The sequence below is a fragment of the Balaenoptera acutorostrata genome, chromosome 21 (assembly GCF_949987535.1).
Source record: "Balaenoptera acutorostrata chromosome 21, mBalAcu1.1, whole genome shotgun sequence".
NCBI lineage: Eukaryota > Metazoa > Chordata > Mammalia > Artiodactyla > Balaenopteridae > Balaenoptera > Balaenoptera acutorostrata.
Genome location: NC_080084.1, coordinates 25,779,566 through 25,801,353, shown reverse-complemented (window position 1 = coordinate 25,801,353; position 21,788 = coordinate 25,779,566). Strand labels below are relative to the sequence as shown.

Sequence of the window (21,788 nt, the reverse complement as noted above, 5' to 3'; positions counted from 1 at the left end):
TATTTCCTAGAGAAAAATTAACCTGCTGGTCAAGGGGTAATACACACAAAATATAAAACTAGGTTAATAGAGTACGCATCATGAAACCAGATCCATTGGGTTTGGGAGATAGTGAAAAAGGAGTAGATAAAAATCCCTGAAGGGGAATAAAGAACAATCTGCCTTCATAGGCTACCTTCCAGCCTGAAATACTTCACGGCCTTCGGCATATGAGACATCCACCAGGACAATTTTTTGTCGTCTGCCCAGAGATTATTGATTGTGGCATCAGCCCTCCCAGAATTACCAGAAGTCTTAGGACAGAAGGAAACGTGCTGATCCAACAGAAGGAAATTAATTCAAGAGCACAGTGTTTGCTATATGGAAGCCCTTAGTAAATGTTAATTGGTATTACATTGTCTATATATATATATATATATTTTTTTAAATCATATATTTAGCAGTAGTGTCAACTTGGACCTACCCAGTCTTTTCTTCCCACTTCCACACAACAGTCTCAGAATTACTGAGATTAGTTCATCTCAAATTAACACAATGAGATTGAGTTCATCTCACGTTAACACATTTGCCTCAGAAGTGTGCAGTCTCCTTATCCTGGTCACCCAGACCCACACCGTTAGTGTAGGTGTGAATCAGTGAAAGGCTCATGCAGGCTTCAAGAGAAAATAGAAAACAAATGGAGTAGAGAACTTGGTTAATTCACCAGCTAAGATATGAGATATATCAGATGTTTAGTTAGACTTGAGATATATTTGCTGTCATTTATTTGTATATATTTGCACTTCTAGAACTAAACATAAGAGTGTTCATAAGACACAATAAAAGAATCTAAAAGTGGCTAATATTTTAGAACATGTTTTGGACTTGATTTTGCAAATATGTGGATTTGTATCTAACTTGAAATTCATTTCAATCCATGAAATTATACTGGGAAGACTTCCTTAGAATTGTTGAGTGTCTTTCCTGCTCAGCTCCTCCCTATGTTAAACATGGATTGCTGTCTGAGTAATCTGTCATTCCTCGCCAGAGTCGATATGGGAGGCTTCAGACTTCTTTGGAGCCTGTACAGTTAGGATTTGTACTTAAAAATGCTTCACTGGTAGGTTTACATAAAGTGAGGACACATGCTACGGTCTCCCAAAGTTAGTAAACTAAATCCTAAATATTAATGGTGTGTAGCAAGGGATCACTTTTGATTACTTAGTTATCAAAAGTTGTTAGAAAAATGCCTGCCCCTTTCTGCCCACAAAACAGATTGAGGATTTACTGTCAGTGGCAGAAAGAGTTGAACGTGCATTGATCATATGCACTTGATTTTAGAAAGATCTTAACTGGTAACATTACTGAAATTTTTCCAATCGCCACAATATTAATTTAAAAAATCTTAAATGTGAGTTTTCTTTTCGTTGAAGTATACATAGACATCATTTTTATTACTAATTAATAACTAAGGGTATAGGAGTTAAATTCCTTCTAAATTAATTTGAGGCATTTCTCCTAGTTGAGTCATGAATTATTATGAAGCTCACCTGCTTTCTCATATTATAGCAGTCCATACTCAAGATTGATCTCACTGTGTCTTCAGATAGTGGTTTTTCTTTTCTGTAAGCATTCAAAATAGTAAACAAAGGAGTAATTTTGATACATCTCTACAATACTTTTATGGGCCAATTAAAATGATGCATACAAAAGATTTTTTTAAATGAATGTGATATTATAAACAAAAAGACAAGGTATGAAATCATTTGTAGATTTCCTCAGCTATATGAAAATAGGATGGAAAGCAAAAATGCCAAATTATTAGGCTCCAGCTTCCTGGTCTTTTATATATTTCTCTTCACTTTTTCTATTATTGGCACGATTGCTTTTAGCAATACATCCCATAAGGCAGGGATTTTTGTCTGTTTCATTTCCTAGAAATGTGCCTGATACAGAGTAGATGCCAAATAAATCTTTTGCTGAATGAGTGAATGATCAATAGAAAATTGGTATTTATTGAATATGTGCATTTTGAATATTCAATAAACTTTTTTAATTTAAAATGTAGGAAGGTGAGAGAAGTACTGTATTACATTGACTATGAACTTAGAAAATGAGACATTTTTTCCTGAATGTAGAAGTTAATCCATTGGAAGTTAAAGCAAACTGATATTTAAAATTTGATTTTTTGGGCTTCCCTGGTGGCTCAGTGGTTGAGAATCTGCCTGCTAATGCAGGGGACACGAGTTCGAGCCCTGGTCTGGGAAGATCCCACATGCCGCGGAGCAACTAGGCCCGTGAGCCACAACTACTGAGCCTGCGCGTCTGGAGCCTGTGCTCCGCAACAAGAGAGGCCATGATAGTTAGAGGCCCGCGCACCGCGATGAAGAGTGGCCCTCGCTTGCCGCAATTAGAGAAAGCCCTCGCACAGAAACGAAGACCCAACACAGCCAAAAATAAATAAATAAATAAATGAGTTTGTTAAAAAAAAAAATTGGTTTTTAAAAACTTTCTCTTAAATTCCCTTCATAGATTCTTCATTTCGAAGATATCTTGGCCAGTACTTCCTACCGAGAGCACTTTCGAACGTACATGGAAAGGATGGACAAGAGAGCTCTGATGAGCTTTTGGGAGTCTGTGGAATATTTAAAGAATGCTAACAAGGTAGGATATATAGGCCCGAAGGAATATTCATCACTAGCTGATGAAAACTTGTATGTTAGGCAGTATGTCTGTGTTTCTCAATAAAGCTGTAAGATAAGATACATTAAAGGAATACTTTAAACCAAATATATTATTGGCATCATGTTCTAGCCCATAATGGTAAATAGAATTAGATTTCATTTTTACAAAAAGTGCTTTTGAATGTGTAGTCAAGGAAAAAAGATTTACAAATATCGCCAATTATTGAATTTAGTTTCAGGTAGTTATTTTTTAACCCATTATAAAAAAAGGCATATACTTACCCACGTGGCTGTTATAATAAATTTGGTCTTATCACCTATACTTCAATCTCATAACCTTGTTATTTTTAATATCATAATGTGCACATTTTACACAACTGTCCTCCTTTTATTTAATTTAAAATATGATTGTGTTAAGGAAGACAAAAAATAATTTTTGGTTACAGATGCCTATTACAGCGCAAAGCCCAACAATAAGCATGGTGTTTTGCACTTGGCAAGTTCTCAATATATATTTAAGAATTAAATTGAAGAATGTGAAATATATATGTGTGTATATATATGTCTAAAAACATATATAACAATATGTACAACATATATAATACATGCATTTTGAGAGGCTTATTTTTAACATCTTTATTGGAGTGTAATTGCTTTACAATGGTGTGTTAGTTTCTGCTTTAAAACAAAGTGAATCAGCTATACATGTACATATATCCCCATATCTCCTCCCTCTTGTGTCTCCCTCCCACCCTCCCTATCCCACCCCTCTAGGTGGTCACAAAGCACCGAGCTGAGCTCCCTGTGCTATGTGGCTGCTTCCCACTAGCTAGCTATTTTACATTTGGTAGTGTATATATGTCCATGTCACTCTTGAGAGGCTTATTAAAGTAAGCATAAACAGCACTATGTACATTAAATTACTCATTTGCACTTCATATTGAATGTTGCTAGGGCTGATTACCAACTTAAAATACATCATAAATTACAAACTACTTTGGGTAAGGAACTAAATCCAGTCTCATAGTATTTTTAAATCTTCTTAGGAATGTCTTTCATTGTTAATTTATAAGCCACAAATTACCTCATTTTACTCAATATTATATTTGCCAACTTTATTACATATTTTATTTACCAGACTTGACTACAAACTTGACTTTTGGCTGCTCTCAGAGGAATATTGAAAAGAGCAATCTAAAAAATTTTCCTAAACTACTGAAGACAAGTTGAAAAATGTCAATGCAATAAGAGGATATAGCTTCCTCAAATAGCTATATTTTGACCTAGCAACACTGATTTGGATGTAAAACTTCCGGATTGCTTGTTATATTCATAATATTCGTTAAGTCGTTTGTCTTTATTTTTTGCTACCGTCGAAGACTTTTCATAACATTTCTAGAGTTAATAAGTTGTCTGTAGCGGAAATGTAAAGGTTATGTTAATCAGATGTTTGCACTTCCTAATTAGGCTTAGTACACTTAGGCGGAGACCTTGTTTAAGACCAAGCTGTGTAATACAAGCTTGATTACAATGTAGTAAGTCATCATTCTGAAGAATATTTCTCTTGCTTTCTTTAATTACACAATTATTATATTGACTTTCTTCTGGAGTGAGAAGTTGGCATTTCTAATTATTTATACTAGATGAAAAAGTCATACTGAATTTAGCTGATAAATTGTATTGCTGTGGAACTGAGATTTATGAGAAGGAATCCACTGCAAGAAGAGAACTGTTCTCACTCTTATCTTTTTCCTTCCAGCATTAAAAAGAAATTACATTTGTTAACTGTTCAACGTAAAGTGTTCCTTTTAAGGAACCAGTTGTTTTTTCAGGGTCTGACACTCACCCCTTGGCCCTGAATGTGCCCACAAAAGCCTTTGCGCACTCATCCCACATTCTACATGTCTCCCTTCCACCTTTAAAATGCAGAGAGTTCGGAAGAAAATGGTTCTTCTCAGAGATGGTATTTCTTACTTTCTCCTTCTTCATCTTCCTGTCTTTTCAGAACGAAATTCCACAATTAGTTGGTGAAATTTACCAGAATTTCTTCGTGGAGAATAAAGAAATATCTGTGGAAAAATCACTTTACAAAGAAATCCAGCAGTGTCTTGTAGGAAATAAAGGAATTGAAGTGTTCTGCAAAATCCAGGGAGACGTTTATGAGACGCTGAAGGATAGGTATTACCCTTCATTTATTGTCAGTGACCTGTATGAGAAATTGATGATAAAAGAGGAAGAAAAACATGTCTCCCAGTTGATTTCCAACAAGGATGAAATGGTGAGTCACGTTTAACTTTCTGCTCCCTTTTGAGTGGATAAGCTTTGAATATGATTATGTGGGTACAGATTGTGTGAGCCAGATTTGGTGTGCACCTTTATCTTTTAGCATACAGCACTTTTCTTTTTTTAACATCTTTATTGGAGTATAATTGCTTTACAATGTTGTGTTAGTTTCTGCTGTATAACAAAGTGAATCAGCTATACATATACATATATCCCCACATGTCCTCCCTCTTGCGTCTCCCTCCCACCCCTCTAGGTGGTCACAAAGCACCGAGCTGTGCTATGCGGTTGCTTCCCACTAGCTATCTATTTTGTGTTTGGTAGTGTCTATATGTCCATGCCACTCTCTCACTTCGTCCCAGCTTACCCTTCCCCCTCCCCGTGTCCTCAAGTCCATTCTCTGTGTCTTAGCATACAGCACGTTAAGTGGAACTTTAAGTTGAATTTCCTTGTTGCTTCTCGTCCTCACTTCTGTCTTTGTCCTTCTGACCAGCTGGGTACCCCCACCCGGTGCTGAGTCAGAGACCGCCCCCTGCTCTGTCTGCCTGAGACACAGCTGGGTTTGACTCCTGACAAGTGAGGGCAGAAAATCTGTGGGGTGGGACATTTGTGACCAAGTAAGAGAGTCATTATCAGCACAACAGTCCAGCTGGAGAACAGACAGAAAGGATGGGGAAGAAATGAGGTGAGGGAGAGAATGCAGGAAGAGTCTGCAGGAAATATTTTGGAGTTTAAAAAAAAAATCAGATGAAACTAAGATATTTTGAAAGAAACCTTGTCCAGCCATACCTGAAGTCTAATTTTCTTATAGTGTCCTGGATCATTTTGGATAGCCCCAGTTGCCATCTCCCTTTTACTACTAATGACCTATATGAGTTTGAAGGTTTTGAAGGTACAAAGGAAAAGTGTTTTAGAATCACCTTCCATAGAAAGATTGTAATTTATCTTGGATTCTTTCTTTCTGTCCAGTTCACTGTATCTCAAGCCCTGAGGAATCAGGTACTTGTTCATGATGGTATTAGAAGCAGATGTCTCTGAACTGTTGGTAAATTCATTCATTCAGACTTTTGAAAAAAAGTATTGTTACTTGGTTCTTTACATTTTCAGTGTATAAAACCACTGAACTAATTGGTCCAAAACTCGTTACTCATTGCATTTTATTTTTAGGATAGCACAGCTAAAACAAACCAATCTCTCTACCTCAGAAATTAAAATGGTTAGTATTCAAATGTTGTGAAAAGTTTGTCCAAATTATAATACCCAACAGATAAATTGAATAAGGACTTGAACTGACAGTTCATATGAAAGGTAATAAGTAGTAAACAAACATGAAAAAATGTGCAGCTTCGCCTAGGATTCAAAGAAGGGTGGTGTGTATCGCGGATCTTTCCCCCCCCCCCCACCTTTGGTCCAACGTCTCAACCTGGTTTTTATTTTTTGAATTAATTAATTAATTAATATATTTATTTATTTACTTATTTTTGGCTGCCTTGGGTCTTCGTTGCTGCGCGCGGGCTTTCTCTAGTTGCAGTGAGCGGGGGCTACTCTTCATTGCGGTGCACGGGCTTCTCATTGCGATGGCTTCTCTTGTTGTGAAGCATGGGCTCTAGGCGCACAGGCTTCAGTAGTTGTGGTGCACGGGCTCAGTACTTGTGGCTCGCGGCCTCTAGAGCACAGGCTCAGTAGTTGTGGTGCACGAGCTTAGTTGCTCTGCGACATGTGGGATCTTCCCGGGCCAGGGCTCGAACCCGTGTCCCCTGCATTGGCAGGAGGACTCCCAACCACTGCGCCACCAGGGAAGCCCTCACTGAGCTTTTGAAAGCTCCTACGCTTTGTTCCAGTAGTCCCACTTCTAGAAACTTACCCTGTGAAAAGAACTAAAATGTAGGGAAAAAAAAAAAAGTGTATGCACTGTGGAGTTTATTTTAGTATCTGGGAAGGCAAAAAAGCAGAATCAACCCATAGCAATAGGGATATGCCTCAGTATATTATCAATTCATAGAATACTATGCAGCCATAGCAGTTATAACTTTGAAGACTACAGTACCCTCAAATATACAGCCTTGTATATTATACGAAAAAGGCAGAATACCCTCTTGAATGTATACGAGGAGTAGGATGATGTCATAGTATATATACTCATGGACAAGGGTTAGAAAGAATATACAAAAATGCTTGGTGTTCTGTGATTATTAATACTTTATTTTTCTTTGAAAAATTTCTTTTACTGTTTGTTACAATTAATAAAAATCAGAAGAAAAAAATCTGGAAGAAGGTTAGGGAGTAACTGAACCAGAAGACAGTTCTCAGCAGTTCTCTTCATGCTGTTGCTGCTCATGAGTCTAATGACTGATATGCTATTTGTTGGTAATCTGTTCAGGTTTTTCCAAATTATGTAGTCCTTTATGAATCTTAAGTCACTTTCAATGCTAACCATTTTACTTGTAAAATAATCTACCTGTTGATTAGTAAAAATAAGGACTGAGCAAAGTGTATACTGAAAATACTTTCACTAGTGGGAATTTGGAAATTCTATTTTAATGTATTCATAGGTTCTGAAGATTAAGACATGCACATCTTTTTTCTTTAAATTTATTTTTATTTATTTATTTATTATTTTTGGCTGTGTTGTGTCTTCGTTGCTGTGCGTGGGCTTTCTCTAGTTGCGGCAAGTAGGGGCTACTCTTCGTTGCGGTGCGGTGGCTTCTCTTGTTGCGGAGCACAGGCCCTAGAGCACGGGGGCATCAGTAGATGCAGCGCATGGTCTCAGTAGTTGTGGCTCACGGGCTCTAGAGCACGGGCTTAGTTGCTCCGTGGCATGTGGGATCTTCCCGGACCAGGGCTCGAATCCGTGTCCCTTGCATTGGCAGGCGGATTCTCAACCACCGCGCCACCAGGGAAGCCCAGAAATTCTATTTTAAAGGGACACGCATGAATTTTTCATAATATTCTTAGGAGACCAAAAGAAAGCCAGGTCTCACTGTTTTTTGCCAAAGTTTAGGCACAGAACATTTGGGTTGAGTTGGGAAGATAACTCAGTTGCCTTCCTTGTTCTGTGCAGGTTCCCTTGGGTATACCATTTGGGAAATAGTGGTGTGGCCTTTCGCTAGGCTATTAAATGTTTCTTTTTTTCACTGCAATTCCAAATACCAGTTACTTTGATTCTAAATATTGATCCTTTGCTTTTTCACTTAGCTGAGAAATAACAGTCTACTTCTAGGCTTTCTACCATGGATTCTTAGTGGAATCCAGTGCTTTGGAGCAGTGTATTGTAATGATCTAGAACCTATACTATAGGTAATACTTAGGGACTATTCCACCACTATAAGATATGGTGGTTCATGTGATGTTTTCCCCCAGGACCCAGGAGGTGAGGCTGGTGAGGCATCTGTGGATGAAGGCACCAGTCGGATTAATGAACAAACCAGTTTTGCTGTAAACAAACTGCGAGAACTAAATGAGAAACTTGACTATAAGAGGCAAGCTCTAAATTCTATTCAAAATGCACCAAAACCTGACAAGAAGGTAAATCTTCTGCTTTCAAGGTTGTCTTTAAAAGTTTCCATTTTTCTAATTTGATAAATAGTAGTTTTCAGTTTATGTTGAGAAGTGTTTCTTTAAAAAGAACTTCAACTCTAAGTTCCATTGGCTTTTTTTGTTTTTTGTTTCTGTTTTTGCTTCTAGTATAGAATTAGCAAAGCATTTGTCTTTTATCTATTATGATTTGGGGTTCTTTCCCATCCTCAGCTGTAACTCTGTGTCTTTTGTCCGACTTGCCTACAGAGCCTTTGGGGAAGGGGCCGAGCTTCCCCTTGTGCCACAGTTGTTTCTGGAAGTGAGTTAACTCTGCAAGGACAGTCTTAAAAATTTTTTTTCTTTTGAACACTGCGAGTACAACTTAGAGCACCTCCCAGAATTATGCAAGAAATAGATTGTTTCGCTAGAAACCAAAAGAATTTGAAAGTTTAAAAAATGTAAGCAGCATCTCACTCTCTGGCATTCCTCACACCCAAGGGGGTGGTGTGGCTTTTTGCTTTGTGTTCATGCCTCTTTGGTCGAAAAAGGAGGTTTCCCTAACGTAGGAATGGCTGGCACTCTTTGCTTTCCCAAAGTGATCTCCTCTGGCACTTTCTGAATGTGCATTCAGAAGCCTGAGTGATGAGTAAGTGCAGGAGGCTATGCTGGTCACCATGAAGAATCAGTGAAACAGAGTCTAACACCTGCCCTTGGGGAGCAAATGTGCTGACTGTGGAACTGAACATTACAGCCCTTACTGATGATAAAATGCAGGATGTGCTTCCTGCAGGCTTTCTGAGGAGGGTCCTTGCGGCCGCATGTTTAGGAGAGTTGAACATGCAGCCATGAGGCAAAGTTGAGGCAAAGCTGCTGTCCTCAAACTACAGAGTTGCATAACCTTATAGGTTTTCTCATTAAAAGAGATCCAAGGAGACGGTGAGCATAGAATCTTTTAAAAATTATTTATTTTTTTAAATTGTAGCCAAGTATACATAACATAAAATTTACCTAAAACTTACCATGTGTACAATTCACTGGCATTAAGTATATTCACATTGTTATATAACCAGCACCACCATCCATCTCCAGAATTCCTTTTCATCTTGCAAAACTGAAACTCTAAACCCAGTAAACAGTAATTCCCCATCCTCTTACCCCCAGTCCCTGGCAACCACCGTTCTCCTTTTGCCTCTTATGAATTTAACTACTCTAAGTACCTCCTGTGAGTAGAATCATTCAGTGTTTGTCCTTTTGTGACTGGTTTGTTTCCCTTAGCATAATGTACTCAAGATTCATCCATATGGTAGCATGTGTCAGAATTTCATTCCTTTTTAAGGCTAATATTCAATTGCATGTATATACAACATTTTGTTTATTCATTTATCCATTGATGGACACTTGGTTTGCTTCCACATTTTGGCTATGGTAAGAAATGCTGCCTTGAACATGGATGTACAAATATCTCAAGACCCTGCTTTCACTTATTTGGGGTATTGCTGGGTCATATGGTAGTTCTGTTTTTAATTTTTTAGGAATCTCTGTATTGTTTTCCATAGTGACTGCACCATTTTACCTTCTCACCAGCAGCACATAAGGGTTCCAGTTTCTCGGTATCCTTACCGGCACTTGTTACTTTCTGTTTTTTGATAGCATTTGTTCTAATGGGTGTGAGGTGGTATCTCATTGTGGTTTTGATTTGCATTTCCCTAATGATTAGTAATGTTGAGCATCTTTTTATGTGCTTTTTGGCTATTTATCTGTTTTCTCTGGAGAAATGTCTATTCAAGTACGTTGCCCATTTTTGAATCAGGTTGTTTTTTGTTGTTGAGTTTTAGGAGTTCTCTATATATTCTGGATATTAGCCCCCTATCAAATAAGTGATTTGCAAATATTTTCTCCCATTCTGTGAGTTGCCTTTTTCCTGTGTTGATAGTGTTCTTTGCACAAAAGTTTTAAAAATTTATGAAGTCCAGTTTGCCTGTATTTTCTCTTGTTGTCTGTGCCTTTGGTGTCATAGCCAAGAAATCATTGCCAATCCCATGTCATGAAACTCCTCCATGTTTTCTTCTAAGAATTTTATAGTTTTAGCCTTACGAGTAGGTCTTTGATCTATTTTGAGTTAACCTTTGTATATGGTATTATGTAAGGGCCCAACTCCATTGTTTTGCATGTGGTGATGATCCAGTTTTCTCAACACCATTTGTGGAAAAGACTGTCCTTTCCCACTTATGGTCTTGGCACCCTCGTTGAAAATCATTTGATCATATATGCAAGGGTTTATTTCTTGGCTGTCTATTCTATTCCATTTGTATATGTCTGTCTTTATGCCAATAGCATACCGTTTTGATTAGTGTAGCTTTGCAGTAAATTTTGAAATCAGGAAGTGTAAGTCCTTCAACTTCATGGTTCTTCTTCAAGATTGTTTTGGCTATTCAGTTTCCCTTGAGATTCCACATGAATTTTAGGATGGATTTTTCTATTTGTGCAAAAGCATCATTGGAATTTTGATGGAGATTGTGTTGAAACTGTGGATTGCTTTGGGTAGCATTGAGTCTTAGCAATATTTAGTCTTCCAATCCATGAACATGGGATGTCTTTCCATTTATTTATATCTCTTTTAACTTCTTTCATCAGTGTTCTGTAGTTTTCATCATAGAAGTCTTTCACCTCCTTGCTTAAGTTCATTCCTAAGTATTTTATTATTTTTTATGCTATTGTGAATGGAATTGTTTTCTTAATTTCCTTTTTGAATTATTCATTGCTGGTGTATAGAAACACAGCTGATTTTTGTGTGTTGATTTTGTATCCTGCTACTTTGCTGAATTGCATAGCATTTTAGATGGTTTCATAACTCCCAGGATGTTTTTCCTGTGGCAGATTGTTTCTAAGTTGAAGGAGGAAATAATTCTAATAGAGAAAGAACGCACAGAACTTCAGCTGCACATGGCAAGAACAGATTGGTGGTGTGAGAACCTCGGTATGTGGAAAGCCTCCATCACCAGTGGAGAGGTAGGTTTGTCTGCTTTTCTTCCCAGTTTATTAGGTATTTATTTCCAAAGTTTTAAGTTTGACTTTATCAGACAAGATTTTGTTCCAAATAATTAAGGTTGGGAATAGAAAACTTATATTCATTCTTCTAGACTGCATTGGTCTTGCCTTCCTCACCCTGTATTTTCACTCTGGTTCATGACTGGGAGCTGTTACTGGGTTGCCTGGTGTAGATCTGATCTCCCTCCACTTCAGACAGAAAGTTGTCCTTGTTCATTGGAATCATAAGCAACTTTCAGATAAGAACAATTAATGTCCTTGAATTACCAATTTACTTTTCCACTGAGGGTTGAAATAAAATGGAAAGCACTGCTTGAAATTTGGAGATGAAAAATTTTTAATGTGTTTCTGATTGATCCATCCTGCTGACTTCAGTGGCTCAAATGTCAGTTGCTCTCAGATCTTTAATAATGAATATTTTTTCCCTTGAAGTAGAAAATATTTTGCTATTCTCTGAGGGATATGGGATAATAGTTTTCAGAATACACTGTATCCCTTTTCTTTTGTCTGTAAAAATAATTTAATTTAAAGGAAAGATATTTCTATGCATTTACATTGTTAGTGTTGACAACTCCTTCCTTCCCACCTGCCCGACTGTCGAAACCTGGAGATGAAGGTCAGGTCCAGCGTACCTAGAGATGATGTTACTAAGTGAAGTAAGTCAGACAGAGAAAGACAAATATCATATGATGTCACTCATATGTAGAATCTAATTTTTAAAAATGATATAAATTAACTTATTTACAAAAGAAACAGACTCACAGATTTCTAAAAGAAACTTATGGTTACCGAAGGGGAAACATGGCAGTGGGGCGGGGATAAAATAGGAGTTTGGGATGAACACACACACACACTACTATATGTAAGATAGATAACCAACAAGGACCTACTGTATAGCACAGGGAACTCTACTCAATATTCTGTAATAATCTATATGGGAAAAGAATCTGAAAAAGAATGAATAGATGTATATGTATAACTGAATCACTTTGCTATACACCTGAAACTAACACAACATTGTAAATCAACTCTACTCCAATAAAATTAATTAAAAGAAAAAAAGAAAGTCCGGTCCACCGTATAGCACACAAATGACAAGATCCTGAATAAGTCATTGTGACTGTTTGGCCCCATCATTGCCTCAAATGGCTGGTCAAATACTCAGCTCCTGAGATTTGCAAGGGCCCATCTGCCCAACTTATGTGTCCATCCCTGCTTTTCCCGTCAACTCAGTGGCCTGACACTCTTACCGGGGGAAAGGCTTAGAATTCACAATCTTAAATTCCCTTCTAGTTTAGGCAGCAAAACCACGCATGTTCTCCAGGAGCCAGCCTGAAAGCACACGTGTTACGTGAGAGCTTACCAAGCGCCCTTAGTGTGTCTTTGGTGCTTGTTGAGCCTTCCTTTAAGGTGAGCTGCAGGGCCAGATACCTTTCTTGAGGGGAGGTGAGGGCAGTGGGTAGGGAAGGTTGCACAGAGCCTGGAATACCATGTGGAAACGCTTGGTCACTGCAGATGGAGTTATCTCTGGGGTGGACATCTAGGAAGGGGGGCTCAGGTAATGTGATGTCAAAAGGTAACAGAGGAGGCCCTTGGAGGGCAGAGAGCACACGTTCTGTCACCTTCTCACCTTTGCCTAGAGCTGCCTCTGACATTTCACAGTTTATTATAACTATCTTCCAAAGGCAAATACTGAGGGAGGGAGGAGAGGAGGAAAAACCCTCACAAGGCCCTTTGCCCTGGTGATCAGTTATCACTCAGGAGCTGGCCGCGACCTTGGTCCCTGAAAAGATAAAGGAAATGGACCCAGAGGAGTCACTTGACTGCCGAGAGTTCACGAAGCAGCCCCGTGTGGGGACGTGTGGAGGATGTGTTTACCTCGTGCCAGCCTCCCTGGAGCTCTGAGACAGGCTGAGCCGCTGTGAGCTGTGTGCTGACCTCCACCTCCCGTCCTCACAGAGGGACGGTGGTCCTACCTGGTGGGGCTCAGCTGGCGCTCAGCAAGTCCGGCATCTCCTTCCCTTGCCTTTCTGTTGATTCTTTGTCTCTAATTCGGTTCATGACACTAATTCAAGCTTAGATTCAATGTATTTTCTTTTTGTTTCTTCTCTTATCCATTTACATTAAGAGCAATGGTGGCTATTCTGAATTATGATAGGGTGTGTGTGTAAGTGTTTAAGAATTATCCTAAGTTGGGAGGTAGGGGAAATTAGGTCTCCCAATGTGAAATTTCTCGAAAATGGAAATCACAGTTTGTGGAATCATGTATTAAACTGGGGAAACCCTCATCCTTCTCTGAGAGAGGTTTTGGTCTCTCACACCTGTTCGCTTCCTGTTAATTTGCTTTTTCAAGGAAACCCAGTTAGGATGTTAAGTCTGCTATGTTAGTTTTCTTTTGCTGCACAGCAAATTACCACGCATTTCATGGCTCAAAACATCACCCGTTTATTAGCTCACAATTCTGTAGGTTGAAAGTCCAGCTCTGTCTGACTGTGTTCTCTGCATCGTAAGGCTGAAATCAGGTTGCTGGCCAGACTGAGTTCTTGTCTGGAGAATCTGGGGAAAATCCACTTCCAGGTCCATTCAGGTCGTTAGCAGGACTCAGTTCCTGGTGGTTGTGGGACTGAGGACTCTGTTCTTTTGCCGTCAGCACGATGTTGCCCTCAGTTCCTGGCAACACTCCCAGACCCTTTCCGCGTGGCCCTCTCCGTCTTCACAGTGGCACAACGTGTCAGGTCTTTCTCGTGCTTCCTCTGATTCCTCTTCTGCTACTCGCCAGAGAAATCCCTCTGCTTTGAAAGGGCCCATATGGTTAGGATTAGGCCCTAGTTGAAGGTTGGTTGTCCATGTAACATACCCTAACTGCCAGACTAGAACCCATCATTTTCAAGTCCTGGGACCATGTGGGGCATACATACCAGGGAGAGGGAGATCCTGGGGGCCACTTAAATGTCTTGCCTACCGTGTCGCTCACCATTCTTTTCGTTGCTGTTGTGTTTGTCTGTTTTTCCAAGGTTACAGAAGAGAATGGTGAACAAATGCCCTGTTACTTTGTCATGGTAAGCTTACAAGAAGTTGGAGGAGTTGAAACTAAGAACTGGACGGTCCCCAGAAGGCTCAGTGAGTTTCAGAATTTACACCGGAAACTTAGTGAGGTATGAATTCTTGTGAACACAGATTTAGAATAACTGAAGAAGAGATTTAAGAGCTCATTTCAATTTTTACACACAAAGAAACTGATTCATCTTTCTCCTTTGCTGTTGATACTGGCAAAGTGGCATTTTCAGCTTGACGTTTAGAAATTTACTTGAGGATCAACCATCTAGTCTAGTCTAAATCCTTCAGGATAGATAATTGTCTGACCTCCGTTGAACCCCCCAGAACCCCAGAGCTGGAGGAGAGCTGGGGAGCATTGATGGCCAGTGGTTTCAAAGCTGCCAGTTGTGACCCACTGGGGGTAGTGAGATCAATTCTGGGTTGCAGCAATAGAAAGAGGATAGACTATATTGCATTTCATCACATAAAGGAATTGAATCAGTAGAGTGCGGTGGTTGAGAGCACAGACTCTGCAGCCAGGCTGCTCGAGTTTGGATCCAGTGTGGATCCTCGCTTTACTATTTGCCAGCTCTGTGACCTGGGCCTGTCGCTCTATCTCTTTATACCTCTTTTTCCTTATCAGTAGAATACAGATATTAATAGTGCCTTCCTTACCTATCCCACAGAGCTGTTGTAAGAATGAAGGGAATAAGCGTGTATGGAGCATTTAGAAGAATGTGCTGCACATAGTAAACATTATTTGTTTTTATTAGTAGTAGTTACAGTAGTAGTAGTAATAAGCATTGTTTCATGGTACTTTTGCTTCAGTTTTATGGGTGTATATATTATAAGTATGCGTGTGTATATTATAAGTATGGGTGTGTATATTGCATAAATGGATGTGTATATGTCTGGGTGTGTCTATTGTATGTCTGGGTGTATATAAGTATGGGTGTGTATATTGCATATATGGATGTGTATTTGTCTGGATGTGTGTATTGTATGTCTGGGTGTGTATAAGTATGGGTGTGTATATTGCATATATGGATGTGTATATGTCTGGGTGTGTATAAGTATGGGTGTGTATATTGCATATATGGATGTGTATATGTCTGGGTGTGTATAAGTATGGGTGTGTATATTGCATATATGGATGTGTATATTGCGTGTATGGATATGTGTATTGCATGTATGGATGTGTATATGTTTGGGTGTGTGTATTGTTATGTCTAGGTGTGTGTATTATATAATATATGGATGCATGTATCTGCATGTGCATTGTGGGTTGCAATGTGGTGTGTATTTCCTACTGTGGATTTTAGTTTAAAATGTTTGAAAGCTCCTAATCCAGGTCAGTTCTTTTATTTGATAGATGAGGGAACGTGATCCCAGAGAGTTTAACTGACTCATCGTAGGATGTATACATAATGGCCAAACCAGGACTAGAATCCAGGTTGTCTTAGTTTCCATTCATGATTTTCCCATTTTTCTCAGGAGTTGCATCTTCTCTAACTCTCCATCTACTGGAGCTAATTTCCCTTTACCCCAGCAATTAAAGGGTTCTTCAGTTGTTTCTACCTTCATTTAAGTCCATTTTTCTCTTGCTCAGAATGAACTGATGCTGGTTAAACCCTGCGGTCACCTCTCAGACCCTTCTTCTGCAAAGGAAATATGCCTGTTTCCTTTCACCTTTTCTTCTAGGGTGGTTTTTTAAAAACACTTTTAATCAGTAATTTCTATCAAAAACAATTGCTCTGAAACATTAGAGGAAACAAACCTTATATAATTTCACGTCTGTCCTTTTGTCTCATTATCTTTCTTCCTCTGTGGCCTGATTCCTGGGGTTCTTCTCTCACCTTTGGTATTTCCTATTGTATGAGTTTTTTTTTCTTACTTACTTTCTTTTTTTGGGAGTTTTCATTTTTTGAAAGAACTCGTCCTGTTGACAGCTGTGATAGGTCCCTGGCGGGGCTGCTGTGACCCTGAAAACAGCAGGAGGGAAGGCCGTTGCAGGCAGACTCTGTGCTCACTTACTTTTCAGCACCAGTGATCTAGTCAGCATATTCCAGTGGCCCCAGTGCCTTAGTGAAGAGGCAGCGTCTGGAGCATTTGGAACCCGCTGTCCTCCTGGCATCTGAGGGGCAGACTGCAGAGTCCTGCGGGCATTGGCACTGAGATCAGACGTTACGGTCAGATGGATGTGGGTGTCACTCCTGATCCTCAGTCGTCTCACATGTAAAATAGGGGTGACTCAGAGCTGTACACACACCAAGCCTCTAGCACAGTGTCTGGCAGAACGCAGGATTTAATCCACAAACGGAAGTTTATTATCTGTTAACATATTTTATTATTATTACTATATTTACATTCTGCAGTTTGCCCTTGAAGGCAGTAATAAAGCTACAACCTGAGTTATTCTTTCTTTCCATGGTCTTCTTTTGTCAACCTTGATAACTTTTTACAGAGACGCTGTAAACAAAACATATTCTAAGAGAAAAGTCCTTGCTGGGAGCCACGTGTCCGTACCCCACACACTGTGCTCTGTGCCTGTGGTGCAGACCCACCTTCCCAGCCCAGCTCCACAGTTTCCAGCTTCCAGGCGTTTGTAAGTCCAGGGACGGGCGTTAGCTTTTTTCGTCACATGTCCTGTTCCTCCGGATTCCTTGAGCCTGGTTAGAACCGGTAGGTTTTCAAGGCCTTCAGTCTCAGAGGAACCTAGTATAGGAAGAGGATACTCGGTTTGTTCTTATTAAAAATCTAAAATTTTTTTAAAGATTTAAATGTAATTTCAATATACTAACATTTAATTTTTTTCCCCTCACAGTGTTTCCCTTCTTTAAAAAAAGTCCAGTTGCCTTCTCTTAGCAAGCTGCCTTTCAAATCTGTAGATCAAAAGTTTATGGAAAAGTCAAAGAATCAATTAAATAAGTTTTTACAGGTAAGCAAACTTTCTGGATATGGGAGGAAAATTAGTTATTTGGGGGTTATTGGGGGTTGAACTGTCATCATTCTAAGAGTTTACCTGTTTGCTTCCTGTTCTCACAGGTCAGGACAGAGCCTCAAAATATCTTTGATTTTGGGTTCTGGGGTTTTTTTTTTTGGTGCTATATATATATGTATATGTGTGTATATATATGTATACTCTACAGACAGAAAATGCAGATACCACGTGTACGGCTTTCTCCATTTTCACAAACTGGACACACCCTCGTAACTAGCACCTAGTCCCAGAGACAGTGTCACGAGTCCCGCCAGCGTCACCACAGGTAACCGTGGTCCTGACTCACGACCATGCGGTTACAGCTGGTTTTGAACTTCACATGAGTGGAGTCACAGGGCGTGGACCCCCTTCACTCGGGATCGTGGGCCTGAGGTCCTCCCATAGGGCTGTTTCAGTTGCAGACCGTTCTTTAGTTTCATTTTTGTTCTCGTTTTCATTGTTGAACGGGCTTCTCCTGGCTTGAACCCCCTGCAGTCTGTTCCTGCTCTTGTTGATGGGCGTTGGGAGAGTTTCCAGCTGGAGGCTGTTAATGAGCTGCCAGCGCTTGGCTTTGGGTGAATAGCTGCTGGGGAACCCTAGGCATTTGGGTTTTTCAGTTTTTCTGAGTGGCCGTAGCGGTTTGTACACTCTCACCAGCGGCATGCGGGCTTCTGTTCACTCCACACTGGACGGTTTCTTTTGTGAAGTTAAAGTTGTGTCTGCTCTTCTGTCGTGTTGCCTGTCTTTTCCGTATCACTTTGCAGGAGTTTCGTGTGTTTTGGATGTGCGTCTCTTGTCAGAGCATATGTGCTGTGGCTATCTTCTTTCTGTGGGTTGCCTTTTCGGTTTCTTAATGAGCATAAATTCTCAATTTAATTTAGTCCAATTTATCCATTTTTTTTCCTTTTGTGGTGAATGCCTTTTGTGCTTGTGGAGAAATCCTTGCCTACTGCAAGGTTCTAAAGATAGTCTCCTTATTTCCTCTAAATGCATAACTGGTTTCTTTCACTCTATCTTTAGAGCATAAGACCAGACAAAGGTATGCTGTCTCCAGTAGCAAACCATTTATTTTTTCCTTAGCTGGGGCCTCTGTATCCAGGGTATAGTTAAGTTGCTCACACCATGGCCCCCAAAGCCCGTATAGTTCTTGGGGGGCATGGACCTTTGCCTTGTGAAACACTTTTTGCCAATGCAGTAGTAGCTAGAAGTCCTGAGACTTAATAACGGATGTTGCCAGATTCTTAGTAAAGGTTATGTTATATTCAGTTGGATCAGGGTGTGAATCATAGTTAAAGTAGGTACATTTTAGCTAGTTCCCTCGCAAGTGTTTCTAACTATTTTTCTCTCATATATTCATCTCTCTCTAAATATATATGTATTTTTTATAAATATATAAATGTGTGTGTATATATATATATGTATATGTATATATTTCCCTCAGGAAATAAAATAATTGCACCTTTGAAAAACTTTCCGAGTTTAATTATGGCAGAACTGGGATAGAGAATCATTAATGTTTAAATGCTATTACAGGAGAGAATTTAAAACTGAAATATTACCATCTTGTTGATGATTCAGAACATCTAGGAAATATTAAACCCACTCAAGCATTGTACCTGATTAAATCGTTCAGATGAACTAAAGGTCTTGTTTGTGAAACGAATATGTATTATTCAAAATCCAAGCTTGTGAAGCCCCACGTGTGTAGCTCTGGGATCTTGCAGCTGATGCTTCCCTTTCCTTCCAGCCTCTGCTGTTGGGGGAGGGAGGGTCTCGGGTTGTTCAGCGCTTCCAGCCCTTCAGCTGCCTTTCCAGTTGTGCTGCAGAGACTGGGGTGCCCCCTGCACTTTTGGGGATGCGGGGAGGGGGTCACTCGTGCCCCTATTGGGTTGCTGGTGATGGAAATGGGTTAGTGATTCCTGCCCTGGTGCCAAGAGAAGCATGTGCTCTGCGCTGCCAGTAGGTGGTGTGGGTGAGGCTGGGGCCTGAAGAGGTGGAAGGGGCATCTCAAGGGGCCATTTGTCTTTTGATCAAGAGGACTGTAAGTCAGAAGGTAATGGTTTAAATTGCTTTTCATTTCCTCAAAGACTTTATGTGAAAGTGCTCACTATTTAATAACTTCAGGTAGATTACACAGCAGACTGAAGTTTCAAAATATCATCCCACCAGCTGCAGACAGGAAAAGCAAGATGCAAAAGGTTTAGTCTGAAAGGCAGATATTATTAGGTCCACAGGACCTTCCAGAAAAGAGGATTCCATTGAGTGTATGTTTGTGTGTTTATATATGACACATGGTTCCCTTCGAGGTATACTGGTAATAGATACTAATCTAGCCAGTCGTCCCTCACACACAGGCAGCTTACTCTAGCCGCCCCCGCAGTAGCGCGGTACCCGCTTCTGGGTGTGCGTGTGCTGTTCGCTCTTCCTGGAATGTCTTACTCTCCTCATCTTCCACTGACTAGTCCTCTTAGAGGCTCCACCTGTGTAGAACAAAGTGCTCTAAGCCTTTGGGGGGAAGGAATGGGGATTAGGATTATATTCCCAGCTTAAAGATGAGATAAAATCCCAATTATACCTTGCCCCATAGACATAATCTTTGAGAACATTTCTAACTTCTCATACATGTTCAATTTGGTTATTTTCCTTCATGATAGAATACAACTCAGTCCAAAGACTTGTCATCCTTAATGATTTCCTTATTTATGTTGTTTGCATTATTTGAGACTTACATTGGTTATCATTTCCTACTATTTGATAAAAGAGTGTTGGAGTGGAGATTAGCTAAAGGAAATCAAGGTGGAAGGAGACTATCTCACTCCTCCTAATCCACCCTCACATGCAACTGAGCATTTAATGCTCTACAAAAGGAATAAAGGCTCAGGGTCCTGCCCGGGAAGGCAGTAGTGACCCCAACTACCTGTCCCCTAAATCTCCTTCCCCACGTCTGAGGCAGAACCTGCATCTTCAGGCCAGTCTTCCGCAGGACACAGGAAGCTGACAACCACTGGAATGCGGGGGTGGGGGAGTGCCCCGGGACCCCGGTCCCCAGTGTGGCACTATTGGGCACGCTTGGAGGTGCTTTTCTAGGGAGGGTCACAGGGTTTATCAGATTTCAAGCTTCGTCTGAACAAATATAATGTGAACGTCATGGACCAACTCCTCTGGGACCAGAATGTAACCTGTTCTCCCAGCAGAGAGGGTTCTGCCATCAGAACCCCAGTGTTCCAGCCCCCCAGGGGGGTTACATCATCCATGGGGCAGGATTTCTCATTGGTTCATTTATTCCTAAACCCTGTATCTGTGAGTACCAGACATTTACACATTCTTGTGGTCACATTGTTAATTTTCCTGTCTTACCAGTAGCACTTGCTTTGTACGTAAACTTGATGGATGTTCTCCTTTCCTTTCTCCTAAGGCCAGAGAAGTACAGAGAACTTGAGCAAATTTCCAGTTTACGGGCCCATAAAAACAGTTATAAAATTATGTAAACATACGCTGCCTGTGGAAGGTGGAGCACAGGGACAGAAAACTACTGCCTGGCAGGCAGTTACCACCATGTGACAAGCCAGAGCTCTTTCTTCAGCTGATGTACAAAGTCCGCACGTAGCCGTGAAAGGGTTGGGTGGGATCCCTGGGTAGTGTGCGAAAAACACAGATGACTTTCTTTCTTTTTTTTAAATTATTTATTTATTTATTTATTTATGGCTGTGTTGGGTCTTCGTTTCTGTGCAAGGGCTTTCTCTAGTTGTGGCAAGTGGGGGCCAATCTTCATCGCGGTGCGCGGGCCTCTCACTATCGCAGCCTTTCTTGTTGCGGAGCACAGGCTCCAGACGCGCAGGCTCAGCAATTGTGGCTCACGGGCCTAGTTGCTCCGCGGCATGTGGGATCTTCCCAGACCAGGGCTCGAACCCGTGTTCCCTGCATTGGCAGTCAGATTCCCAACCACTGCGCCACCAGGGAAGCCCACAGATGACTTTCAAAGGCGGCAGCCCCTGGACCCGCAGGCGGTTTGCACAGTGAGACTTCACGTCGCCCTGGGCACGATCAGGGCGCTCCAGTTAACCCACAGAGCACTGTTTGCCATCAAGCTCAGTGAGAACTGATCTAATATATTTTATTTCAGGAGGAAAGGGAAGTGGTTTTAGGTTCAGAATTGCGATGACAGTAAATTTCCGGGACAGTCAACTCTTTGCCTTCACTCCTGCTGGCGCCCAGCGCGCAGACGAACCACGCAGGAGGAATTAATCCTCTCTCTCCCACAG

General features: G+C 40.5%; 1 protein-coding gene across 6 annotated transcripts in view; it reads left to right on the top strand.

The window, feature by feature from the left end:
* Positions 1 to 21,788, top strand: part of SNX25 (sorting nexin 25) — a 113,581-nt gene that overhangs the window by 81,303 nt on the left and 10,490 nt on the right. For 4 of the 6 annotated variants that reach the window (XM_057537412.1, XM_057537410.1, XM_007177877.2 and 1 more), the window contains 6 exons: positions 2,512 to 2,643; positions 4,669 to 4,941; positions 8,307 to 8,471; positions 11,340 to 11,471; positions 14,525 to 14,665; positions 17,371 to 17,484. In XM_057537412.1, the coding sequence (XP_057393395.1) occupies positions 2,512 to 2,643; positions 4,669 to 4,941; positions 8,307 to 8,471; positions 11,340 to 11,471; positions 14,525 to 14,665; positions 17,371 to 17,484 (957 nt within the window). Of the gene's footprint in view, positions 1 to 2,511; positions 2,644 to 4,668; positions 4,942 to 8,306; positions 8,472 to 11,339; positions 11,472 to 14,524; positions 14,666 to 17,370; positions 17,485 to 17,591; positions 21,781 to 21,788 lie in introns of those variants that run through there. The other 2 variants (XM_057537413.1, XM_057537411.1) reach the window with 2 other exon arrangements.